The sequence below is a fragment of the Heptranchias perlo genome, chromosome 9, assembly GCF_035084215.1.
Source record: "Heptranchias perlo isolate sHepPer1 chromosome 9, sHepPer1.hap1, whole genome shotgun sequence".
Taxonomy (NCBI): Eukaryota; Metazoa; Chordata; class Chondrichthyes; order Hexanchiformes; family Hexanchidae; genus Heptranchias; species Heptranchias perlo.
Genome location: NC_090333.1, coordinates 76,242,449 through 76,255,370, shown reverse-complemented (window position 1 = coordinate 76,255,370; position 12,922 = coordinate 76,242,449). Strand labels below are relative to the sequence as shown.

The window sequence follows — 12,922 nt, the reverse complement described above, 5'->3', positions numbered from 1 at the left end:
AAATGAATTTAACCGTACATGTTCATGTTTCCCATTGCTTCCGATTCATGTCAGGTGAAAGCAGGAAGGGCCGGATCCATGAGATGAGTGCCTTTATTGCACTGCTTGTGGGCCCGGAGGAGCAGGAGGGCTTCATCCAGACCCAACAAGTTGACATGGCCGACAGGACCCCTGCGATCGGCTGCCCCCCCACCCCCACACCCCGGTCTTCCCCTCCCCCCCCCCCCCCCGGTCTTCCCCTTCTCTTCCCCTCCCCCCCCCCCCACCCCGGTCTTCCCCTTCTCTTCTCTTCCCCTCCTCCCCCCCCCCCCACCATAGTCTTCCCCTTCTCTTCCCTTCCCCTCCCCCCCCCCGGTCTTCCCCGTCTCTTCCCCTCCCCTTCTCTTCCCCTCCGACCCCCCCCCCATGGTCTTCCCCTTCTCTTCTCTTCCCCTCCTCCCCCCCCCCCATAGTCTTCCCCTTCTCTTCCCTTCCCTTCCCCCCCCAGTCTTCCCCGTCTCTCTCCCTTCCCCCTCCCCCCCCCCGATCTTCCTCTTCCCTCCCCCTCCCCACGGTCTTCCTCTTCCCCCCCCCCCCCCCCCACTATCTTCTTCCTAGCTCCTCCCCCATTATCTTCTTCCCGGCCCGCTCCCCCTCCCCGATCTTCTTCCTGGCACCCCCCTCCCCGATCCTCTTCCCATCGCCCCCAACCCCCCTCGATCTCCTCCCCAGACCCCCCCAATTTAAAGTAATTGGTAGAAGGATTAGAGGGGAGCTGAGGAGAAATTCTTTCACCCGGAGGGTGGTGGGGGTCTGGAACTCACTGCCTCAACTCATTTTAAAAAGTACTTGGATGTGTACTTGAAGTGCCGTAACCTACAGGGCTACGCTCCAAGTGCTGGAAATTGGGATTAAGATGGATAGCTCTTTTTTGGCTGGTATGGACACCATTGGCCGAATGGCCTCTTTCTGTGCTGTAACTTTCTATGATTCTATTCTGTGATTGGTTTCTGGAGAATATGTGGGATGTCTACCATTGTAACATTTTGGGACTTCTATTTATTTGATCTGGAAGGGATTTTGGTTTGATTTATGTTACATTATTTATTTATGGTCAGGTTCGGTGTACAGTGGGTTAAGTCCTAGGGATTTAGAGGTGCCATTTAGAATGTTGATTTGGTGGGATCCCAAATGGAACAGTCATCACATTGTGGACTTTTGCACTTTGTCAGCTTTGAGACAATGGTAAGAGGTACTTTCCTGAGCAGTTTGCATCCTGATGATAGGATGGTTTTTAGTCGTTATACTCCAGCAGGGGGCTTAGCTAAATAGACAGTGCAGGTGCCAATATCTTCCTCATTTGGGACTTTCTATCCTAATTCCTGAAATATAGCATCAGTTACCCAAAGGAAAACCGTGCTAACATGGCAGAAAACATTTTATTACTATACAGAAAAAAAATGTGAGAGTAAGTTAACAAATACAGAAATCTGATAACAGATGGACAGAAGTCTGACAACCTTGTTGACCCCAACCCCTTCTCATTCCACTCTTTTGGGGAGACACTGTCGAAACTTAACACTATACCAATGCACTAACACACTCAGACCAGTATCACAAAGGGAAAAGTTTTACTTGATTGACTTGTATACAAGGGAAGCTGTATTCTGAACAACGGTCAGAACAACCTCTTCACTGAACAAAGGACACAGTTCACATTTATACAGTTGAATTAGCAATGCCACCTGTCATAGAATATGGGCGTACATGTACATTCTTTATTGGTTCAGGTAGTTGGTCAATCAAGTAGTGAGCCTGCCTCCTCTGGACATCCAGAGCTCATTCCTATATTGGCACGTCGGCCTCGTAGGCGCGAGCACTGCCCTCCCTAAATTCCGAAGCTGGCTTATCAGTCGGGCTGAAGTCAGTCTCAAGGCCACATGGCCTCTCAAGAAACTGTATTCTCATTATATTTTATAGTCAGCCATACCCTTATCTGCTCGGGGTGGGTGGGGGGCAAGACAGTACCAAGCACCTGGACAGCCAACTTAATTATCAACATATCAAGGCTTAAACGTAATTACACAATTGTGTCTTTCTGTGTGTGTGTGCTGTAGCTACCCCATTATGGGAGTCAAGGAGTTAACATTGGTCAAATATCCATCATGCATTTCTTTTCTTTTTTATGGTCAAGTAACTTCACGTATTTCTACATTAATGTGGTCTTTATGGTTTTCCACAACACCTCAGCGTCCAGGGAAGCCACTTCAAAAACTGATGCGCTCTCTCACTGTATTCGCCCTTTCCCCTCTCCTCACCTCATAAAGTAAGCCTCTGTTTATTTGTCATGAGTACAAGCAAGGATAAGGAGTGTGTGTGTGTGTGGCGGGGGGAATACAGACATTTTAAAGAAGTCGTTATGAATCCAGTTGTAATGCTTGCTGTTTCCTGTCAGGTACTGAGCCAGATTATGGACTGGGTTCAGAATCATCAGAACCTCTGAAGAAATTTCCAAAAGGTACATTCTTTTCAATTGTTGATTAGTTCATTTCTAACTTCTGCAAGTTTGTTTATGCCACACAAGCTAAGTGGGCAGATAGCCAGCTCCTAAGACCTTGCCCAGTGCTGACCCTTAGAACTCATAAAGATTGATGGATTTTCTGTTCGGCAAGGGTTACAGAACCAAGTTGGGTAGATGGAATTAAGATGCAGATCAGCCATGATCAAATTGAATGGCGGAACAGGCTTGAGGGGCTGAATGTTTACTACATTTCTGAGTTTCGTATCATCTGCAAACTTTGAAATTATACCCTGTATACCCAAGTCCAGGTCATTAATATATATCAAAAAGAGCAGTGGTCCTAATATTGTCCCCTGGGGTACACCACTGTATACTTCCCTCCGGTCTTAAAAACAACCGTTCACCACTACTCTCTGCTTTCTGTCCCTTAACCAATTTGTGTCCACGCTGCCACTGTCCCTTTAATCCCATGGGCTTTAATTTAGCTAACAAGTCTATAATGTAGTACTTTATCAAATGGCTTTTTAAAGTCCATATACACAACAGCAACCGTGCTACCCTCATCAACCCTCTCCGTTACTTCATCAAAGAACTCAATCAAATTAGTCAAACACAATTTTCCTTTAACAAATCCGTGCTGACTTTCATTTATTAGCCCATACTTTTCCAAGTGCCAATTCATTTTGTCTCGGATTAATGCCTCTAAAAGTTTCCCCATCACCGCCGTTAGGCTGACTGGCCTGTAATTGCCGGGTTTATCCCTCATCCCCTTTTTTTGAACAGGGGTGTAACGTTTGCAATCCTCGAGTCCTCTGGCACCATCCCCATATCTAAGGAGGATTGGAAGATTGTGGCCAGAGCCTCCACAATTTCCACCCTTGTGTCCTTCAATAACCTAGTGTTGACCGGAGGTTACCGTTTACGGTTATTGGCTTAGTACAAAGAGGAGAAGAGTCAATTCTCTCTTAACTCTCACTTTATTCACGCCGTTAGATTATATACATATAGCTTATACGTCTGGTTAGATATAGACATGCAGTTTGCACCAGGTTATACATTTTTATACCCAAACTAGGATCTAAACGCACACCCACTAAGTTTCTCTGACACTCCCTGAGTGGTCACAGAATATAAAGGATAATACCCGAAAAGGAGAGCTGACACTGGCCAGGCGTTCCGTTCTCTCTCTCTCTCTCTCTCTCTCGACGTCGTGTCTACGTCCCTGACGTAGGTTCTTCCACTTCTGCGATGGTTGGTCTTCGGAGTCTTCGCTCTGGCTCCACGCCCCAGATTCTTTATTCTTATTCCGAATCTTATCTCTTCAAGTTGTGTTGTCTCTCTCTGCCGTTGGTTTAGGCTTGCTCGCCTAGTCTGGGTCTTCTCCTCATTGGCTCTGTCCCAAGGACTTAGGTAGCATTACCTCATTACTCCTTTTCTAAATGAGGACTTGTGTCTTATCACATCTCCTTTGTCTTTCACAAAACTTAGCTAATTCAAACCGGTTCCAGCCAGCTCAGGCCAGCGACTGAACTCGGGTTACTTCAGTTCAAAAGTTGCTTTTGCCTGTGTGTCAGCAGCTGGGAATCTCAGGTTACTTCAGTTCAAAAGTTGCTTTTGCCTGTGTGTCAGCAGTTTGGAATAAACTCAGTAGTTTCTGCAGCCCCTGGCCAACACTAGGTTGCATCCCATCTGGACCCGGTGACTTTTCTTCTTTGAGTACTGCCAATCTTTTAAGTACCTCCTCTTTATCTAGCCCCCCCCCCCGTCTTCCCCGAACCCCCCGAACCCCCCCCCCCGGTCTTCCCATTCCCCCCGCCCCCCCCCCCGTGGTCTTCCCCTCCCCCCCCCCCCCCCGGGTCTTCCCCTTATCTCCCTCCCCCCCCCAACCCGGTCTTCCCCTTCCCTCCCCCTCCCCTCCCCCGCCCCCCCCCGGTCTTCCCCTTTCCTCCCCACAACCCCCCCGGTCTTCCCCTTCCCCCCCCGCCCCCCCCGGTCTTCCCTTTCCCCCCGCCCCCGGTCTTCCCCGCCCCCCCCACCCCGGTCTTGCCCTTCCCCCCCACCCCGGTCTTGCCCTTCCCCCCCACCCCGGTCTTGCCCTTCCCCCCCACCCCGGGTCTTCCCCTTCTCTTCCCCCGGTCATCCCCTTCCCTCCGCCCCCCCCCCTGCCCGGTCATCCCCTTCCCTCCCCCCGCCCCCGCCTGGTCTTCCCCTTCCCTCCACCCCCCCCCCCCCCCCCCCCCGCCTGGTTGTTACCGTCCCTCCCCCCCCACCCCCCCCCCCGGCCGGTCTTCCCCTTCTCTTCCCCTCCCCCACCCCCGGTCTTCCCCTTCCTTCCCCCCCCCCCCGCTGCCCGGTCTCCACCCCCCCTTCCCCCCTGGCCCGGTCTTCCCCTCCCCGGGCCCGTTCTTCCCCTCCCCCCCCCCCCCCCGGGGCCCGGTCTTCCCCTCCCCCCCCCCGGCCCGGTCTTCCCCTCCCCCCCCCCCCGGCCCGGTCTTCCCCTCCCCCCACCCCCCGGCCCAGTCTTCCCCTCCCCCCACCCCCCGGCCCGGTCTTCCCCTCCCCCCCCCCCCGGTCTTCCCCTCCCCCGCGGCCTGGTCTTCCCCTCCCCCCTCCCCCCCCCCGGCCCGGTCTTCCCCCTCCCCCCCCCGGCCCGGTCTTCCCCCCCCCCCCCCCGGCCCGGTCTTCCCCTCCTCCCTCCCCCCCGGCCCGGTCTTCCCCTCCTCCCCCCCCCCCCCCCGGCCCGGTCTTCCCCTCCTCCCCCCCCCCCGGCCCGGTCTTCCCCTCCTCCCCCCCCCGGCCCGGTCTTCCCCTCCTCCCCCCCCCCGCCCCCGTCTTCCCCTCCTCCCCCCCCCGCCCCCGTCTTCCCCTCCTCCCCCCCCCCCCGGCCCGGTCTTCCCCTCCCCCCCCCCCCCCCCCCCCCGGCCCGGTCTTCCCCTCCCCCCCCCCCCCCCCACCGGCCCGGTCTTCCCCCCCCCCCCTCCCCCCCCGGCATTATTATTCCCTGTGTTAACCGTCTGAACCCTTTGATAAAATCACTGTTTTGCATTGATTATTGATTTGTTAATTGCAGGAGCTCTTTTGTCCCATGTCTTGCAATTCTGGACAGTGTAGGAGAAAAAGCTTGTCTGACAATCCTTGTCTCGCTTCTGTTCTCCAGGTACCTTCCCGACCACAACTTTTCTTGTTATCCTCCATTTAACCTGAATTTTTTTGCACCTGTTAAACTCCAATTAAACAATTCTACATGTTGCCTGAATTTTCACGATGTTGAAATCAACACATTGCACTGTCCAATGTTTCAGATCCAGACTCTCTTTCCACATGTAAAACATGAACGTGTCAGTTCTCTGCACAGATGCTGCCTGGCCTGCTGAGTGTTTCCAGCATTTTCTGTTTTTGTTTCAGATTTCCAGTATCTATTTCTTTTTGCATTTTGTTTACATTGTACTGCCTCCTGATCTGACTGAGTCTTTCACCGGACTGTAAAGCTATGGAAATTCTTTATCCCACATGCAACAGCTCCTACAATCTACAGGTTTTTAAAACCTAAGCTTGTTGTTAACTAATTAATTCTTTATCTAGCTTACCCCACTTGGTGGTGTTCTCCACTATGAAGCTTGACCCTTCACCCAGATTTGGGCAGATAAAAACAAACTATTCCATGGTAGTCATTCATATGATCAGTCTGAGCCACTCAGTTAGATTCCAGGTGTAAGTCACTTTTAGGAAGCATTATTCTACATAAAAATTGTTTGAACTCCTTGTAGCCATTCTTCATTTGTGAGGCAAGGAAATGAATATCTACAGGATGTTTGACAGCTAAATATGATCTTGTCCTCAGCTGACACGTACACACATGGTATTTCCAGCAGGGGTTACCAGTTAGTGACCATGAGCTGGAAACCTGGTTACCTGTTTTTTCCACCTCTTTCTAGCTTAGGCCATTGATACTAATTGCAGCACTCTTATTGTCAACCCACCAGAGCACAGCTAACTCCTTCCTTGACTCTCTCTCTGGAAATATGAGTGGTGACACCCCGTGAACGGAAGGCATTTGAGTCTCTGTGGGGCCAGGCTTGCCTACACAAAGTAGAACCCACTGTGGTGCTAAACTGTATGTAATGTTGTGCAGGCTACAGAATACTATAGATATTTTGCAGATGTCTTTCCAGACATGTTGGAGGGAACCACTCGGCCCTACCAGGTTTTAGAAACACAGCTGTAACGTGCTGAAAGTATACTGAAGTACAGTATGTCCAACCAGGTCTTTGCACTCAGTTAAATTTGTGTTACTGTATCACCACCACCTCAGGGCAACTAGGGATGGGCAATAAATGTGGCCTTGCCAGTGTTACCCACATCCTGAGAACAAATATTAAAAAATAAGCTCGAATGAAGTAGTCCTGTGTGTACACACATATGAGTGCAATTGGTTTTCTTTGCATTGCGCACAACTTGAGTATTCATAGAATGCAATCCTAGGTATCAGCCATGGCTCAGTGGGTAGCATTCTCACCTCTGAGTCAGAAGATCATGGGTTCAAGCTCCACCCCAGAGACACGAGCACATAATTTAGGCTGATACTTCAATGCAGTACTGTTAGAAGTGCTGTTTTTTAGATGAGACGTTAAACCGAGGCCCTGTCTGCCCTCTCAGGTGGATGTAAAAGATCCCATGACACCATTTTGAAGAAGAGCAGGGGAGTTCTCCCTGGTGTCCTGGCCAACATTTATCCCTCCGGTAATGTCTTTGGTCATTATCTCAATGCTGCGTGCGGGACCTTGCTGTGCGGAAATTGGTTGCCACATTTTCCTATAATACAACAGTAACCACACTACAAAAAAAGTACTTCATTGGCTGTAAAGCGCTTTGGGACATCCTGATGTCGTGAGATGCGCTATATAAATGCAAGTTCTTTCTTGCTTACATGTAGAAGCATTGGAGGAAATGCACACAAATTGATAGTAGTGCCAAATACCTTTGGCAACCCAGAGTGTCATGAAAGAACTACCGAGTTTCCAGATCTGTAGCTCTGTTCCAACGAACTGAACATATTGTGCTTTTGAGCAAAGCACCTGTAATCTCTGTTGACTGGTTGATTTCTTTATAATCCTTATAAGCTGTATTCAAGAAGTGGGTAATGTAGAAGATAATAGTGACTGCCTCTCTCTTGGCTACTGGCAATGCAGTTAATTAATGGTTGAGTTTCTAATTCTCAATCTGTAATCCCAAACACTTGGCTAGTCAGAAATGTATCTGATGAAAATTTTTTTGTCATTGATTTTGGCCTTTACTTAAGATATTAATTGACTGCTAATGATCAGAGGTTATTAAAACTAATTAGAAAATGCAAACTGGGATTCATTCTGACAGTGTGGCACAAAATGTTTATTTCTCACTACTGTTAAATCTACTCAAACACTAACACCAGTAGGATAATCTAGGGCTGTCTCTCTATTTCCATCATTTTTAGGTTCTTTCCCTTTCCCATGTTGCACATATCTAGACTCATCTGCACTTTAAATATAATTTCACTTTGTGGGGATTGAGGATATAACATCACATCCTGCTCCTCTGTTTGCATTTATTGCACAATAAGACTTAATGGGCTGAGTGGTCCTTTCTTGTTCCATGGTTTTGTGTGTTTTTGTGAATGTATCTGTTTAAGTTTGTGGGTTTTTTCCAACTTGGCAGGGAGGCAGTGCAAATTCGGAATGTTTGATCATTATTGGTTTGACTTCTAAATTGCCCATCACTACAATCTGGCAACACAGCATGAAATATACTTGTAAATGGATCCTATTTTGCAAAAGTAAAAAAGGAAAATGATTCGTATTGGGTTATTAAACATTCAGTGTTAGTGTTCAGCCAAGGTGTGGCTCTTATCAACATGGCTATCCTTCAGTAGAGACTAGGTTAGAAAATAGGAGCAGGAGTAGGCCATTCGGCCCTTCGAGCCTGCTCTGCCATTCAATATGATCATGGCTGATCCTCTATCTCAATACCATATTCCCGCTCTCTCCCCATACCCCTTGATGCCTTTTGTGTCTAGAAATCTATTTAGCTCCTTCTTAAATATATTCAGTGACTTGGCCTCCACAGCCTTCTGTGGTAGAGAATTCCACAGGTTCACCACCCTCTGAATGAAGAAATTTCTCCTCATCTCAGTCCTATATGTCCTACCCCGTATCCTGAGACTGTGACCCCTCATTCTGGACCCCCCCCAGCCAGGGGAAACATCCGCCCTGCATCCAGTCTGTCTTGCCTTGTCAGAATTTTATATGTTTCAATGAGATCCCCTCTCATTCTTCAAAACTCAAGTGAATACAGGCCGAGTCGACCCAATCTCTCCACATACGACAGTCCTGCCATCCCAGGAATCAGTCTGTTGAGCCTTCGCTGCACTCCATCTACGGCAAGTATATCCTTTCTGAGGTAAGGAGTCCAAAATTGTACACAATACTCCAGGTGTGGTCTCACCAAGGCCCTTTAAAGTCACCCATGATTACTGCAGTACCCTTGTTCCATACATCTCTAATTTCCTGTTTGATGCTGTTCCCTACATTACCACTATTGTTTGGAGGCCGATAGAGAACTCCCACCAGTGTTTTCTGCCCCTTGGTGCTTCTTAACTCCACCCAGACTGATTCTACATCTTAAATCTGTGCGCCAATATCCATTCTCACTATTGCTCTGATTTCATCCTTTACGAACAACGCCACCCCACCTCCTTTTCCTTTATGCCTTCCTTCCTAAATATCGAATACCCTTGGATATTGGATATAGCTCCCAGTCTAGGTCATCCTGCAGCCATGTCTCTGTAATTGCAATTATATCGTATCCGTTTACATCTATTTGCGCTGTTAATTCATCTACCTTATTACGAATGCTTTGTGCATTCAGATTCAATGCCTTCAGATTTGTCTTATTAACATTTTTTCTTATCCGGACCCTATTTGTTAGTGCACTCCTTTGTTTGTACGCTCTGTCCCTTCCTGACACAATCTGGTTATCCTTACCCCAATCACTTTCCTGCACTGCTTCCTTGTCTTTTATCTTTAGCATTCTAGATTTCTCTCCACTGAGACCCTCCTCCCCCCTTATTTAGTTTAAAGCCCCATCTACCTCCCTAGTTATTCGATTCGCTAGAACTCTGGTCCCAGCATGGTTCAGGTGTAGTCGTCCCAACGGAACAGCTCTCTCTTTCCCCCGTACTGGTGCCAGTGCCCCACGAATCGAAACCCACTTCTCCCACACCAATCTTTGAGCCACACATTCATCTCTCTGATCTTATTTACCCTATGCCAATTTGCTCGTGGCTCAGGCAATTATTACCTTTGTGATTCTGCTTTTTAATTTAATCCCTAGCTGCTCAAACTCTCTCAGCAGAACCTTTTTCTTAGTCCTACCTGTGTCATTGGTACCTACGTGGACCACGATAACTGGATCCTCCCCCTCCCACTCCAAGTTCTTCTCCAGTCCGGAGGAGATGTCCTTAACGCTGGCACCGGACAGGCAACATCGCCTTCGGGACTCATGCTCCTGGCTGCAGAGAACAGTGTCTATCCCCCTAACTATACTGTCGCCGACTACAACCACCATCGGAAATCTTCAGTCACGGCTGATTGTGGACTTGTGGACGCCTTTTTCAAATCCATTCTCTCTTCTGTCTGTGTCTGTCTATCTGTCTCTCTCTCATCCTTCCCCCAACCCTTCCCTCTTCCTTCCCCCACCCCACCCTTCCCTCTTCCCTACCCCACCCCACCCTTCCCTCTTCTCACCCCACCCTTCCCTCTTCCCTCCCCCACCCCACCCTTCCCTCTTCCCTCCCCCACCCCACCCTTCCCCCTTTTCTCCCCTTCACTCAGGTATATCACAGTCAGTGGAAATGGGTCCTCATTAAGGTTTAGCATTTCTCGGTGAAAGTCTTTTGGTTGTGTGGCAAGACTGTGATACGGCGTAATGGAGCACTAGTGTAGGGTACATTAGAGTAGAGAAGCAGATCATTGTCTATGGCCAAGTTAATGCCTACTTCATCCCTCTAAGCAGTGGCCAGACGTGTCATCATAGGGCAGCAGAGAGAACAAGAGTCATCTTGGGTTTAATCTCTGTTACAATTTGGGCTCTCTCCCAAATCCCTCTCCGTGTTTGCAGCAAAGTGTACCTCCCACAGTCAGAATTTTACCTCTTGTGATTAGAAACTTGCACCCGAATCAATTCTGTAGATGAGCGAAACCTGACAAAATGAACAATGAACTCTTTATCTCATACTGGAGTTTGCCCACCAAACAGTTCTGACCTCTCTGAAAGGTGGAAAACACTACGTATTTAGACTACATAGTTCAGGCTAAAACTAGTTGTTGAATTTATGTACAAGATTTATAATTATATAGAAGCAAAATGAATAATTAGCAATCCAATGATTGGATGCTAGAGAGGAGAGAATATTGAAATAACCTAATATTTTGTATTCTTTATGCTCTAATGAGTTTGGTACATAGCTGACATTTCCACAAATCCAAATACAAATAGGGGAGTTTCAGTCTAGGATGTGCTCAATTTTGTTTTCCACATTTCCCAAGCAGAAGGATTAACAACTTTATATTTACTGAAGTATCTGCCTGTGGTGGGCCTTAAACCCACAACCTTCTGAATCAGACAAAAGTGCTACTAGTTGAGCAAAGCTGACACACTGTGCAATGAAGTTATAGAATACAGTGAGACTCTAATCTCAACATTACTGTTGGGGGTATTTGATGCGACTGGTTCTAGAGCTGCGTTGGTGAGGTCTGACTGTATGTTGTCTGCTTGCTGTCTATCTTCTGAAATGATATATGCTCCATATGGCTTAGCACTACTTCTAAACATTGCCTTTACCCCAGCCAAAATAAAATACATATATATAATAATACATATAGTGCCCTCCTGATGGACAGCCCCTTGGCATTGTCATTCTGGGAACAAGGTCCTCAGTGACTAACTGCAAATTTGCAGGGTTATGGGGAAAGAGCAGGAGAGTGGGACTAATTGAACAGCTCTTTCAAAGAGCTGGCATAGGCACGATGGGCTGAATGGCCTTCTTCCGTGCTGTATGATTCTATGAAATGAGTGGAATGGAGTGAAAGTAAAGACATGGATGAAATATAGAAGGAGTGAACTGAATGACAGAGTGACAGGACAGATATCCTCAACTCACTGCCTCTAGTGGGATGTAACTTTAGGGTATTTTAATGAGCTGTTCCCTCTTGCAGTGATCTCCTCACATTTTCCATAAGGGGACCCCGCGTCCACTACGAACCAGAAGCTGCAGCCTTGCGGTATTCTGCCTATGCAGAGAACACTGTCCTTTAGCACTTGCACAATATTATATGCTAATGCCTACTGCATTCCCTTTCTCTCCAAGCCACGTCATATTTAAAACTATACTCTGCTCTTGACAACATTGAATGTAGTCCGAGCCTCTTTATCGATAATGCACTAATTTCTTTCAGTTCCGATTCACTCAGGACCATCCTGATTCCTGCACCTTCATAGCTCACAATCCTACTCTCTGTCGCTCTTTCTGTATTTCTGGGCCACACACTTCATTGATCTATTAAGCTTTGAACTGCTCGAATTGCATTTTAGTGTCTTAACATTTCCTCTGAGAGTCCCATTTCCAGGTTGAATGATCCACAGGGAGGTGTCCTTCACACCACCCAAAAAGTGTCTCCTTTTCTTAATACTAATACTCTACCTAAGACAAAAGACGTCTGCCAGAAGCTAGGCTGGGTGGCCATCTTAGACCTTTTGCAGCCTTGGACTTGCCATGAATTTAGAAAGTACATTTGTGCACAAAGCTAGTTTTGCATCTAGCTGCCTCTGTACAGTGGCAATACCGTGTAATTTGCAACAGAACAGGTCACTGTGTCTACAAACAAAAGCTAATGTTGCGCGCGGCATCACAGGGTGGTGCCTGGTGGAATCATAGAATTATCCGGCACAGAAGGGGGCCATTCGGCCCATCGTGCCCATGCCAGCTATTTGAAAAGCTGTCCAATTAGACCCACTCCCCTGCTGTTTCCCCAGAGGCCTGCATGTTTTTCCTTTTCCAAGTATTTATCCAATTCCCTTTTGAAAGTTGTTCCTGAATTTGCTTCCACCACTCTTTCATTCCAGGCTGTGCATTCCAGATCATAACAACTCGCTGTGTAAAGAAAATAATTCTCCTCATCTCCCCCTCTGGTTCTTTTGCCAATTATCTTCAATCTGTGTCCTCTATTTCTTACAAGAAAAATCAGAGGGAAGGTCAGCTTGGGCCACTTGTGCACATTTTAAAGCAACCTTCTTCAGTGGCATTAGCAGAGGCCTAAGGACAGCTTTCTTGTCCGTCTTCTTGGCCAAGGATTGCTCATGGTCCAGGGAGAGCAGGGAGTGGAGGAG

General features: G+C 47.9%; 1 protein-coding gene across 9 annotated transcripts in view; it reads left to right on the top strand.

Moving 5' to 3' along the window:
• Positions 1-12,922, top strand: part of LOC137325536 (torsin-1A-interacting protein 2-like) — an 86,915-nt gene that overhangs the window by 10,296 nt on the left and 63,697 nt on the right. For all 9 annotated transcript variants that reach the window (XM_067990744.1, XM_067990738.1, XM_067990739.1 and 6 more), the window contains exon 3: positions 2,435-2,497. In XM_067990744.1, the coding sequence (XP_067846845.1) occupies positions 2,435-2,497 (63 nt within the window). The remainder of the gene's footprint in view (positions 1-2,434; positions 2,498-12,922) is intronic.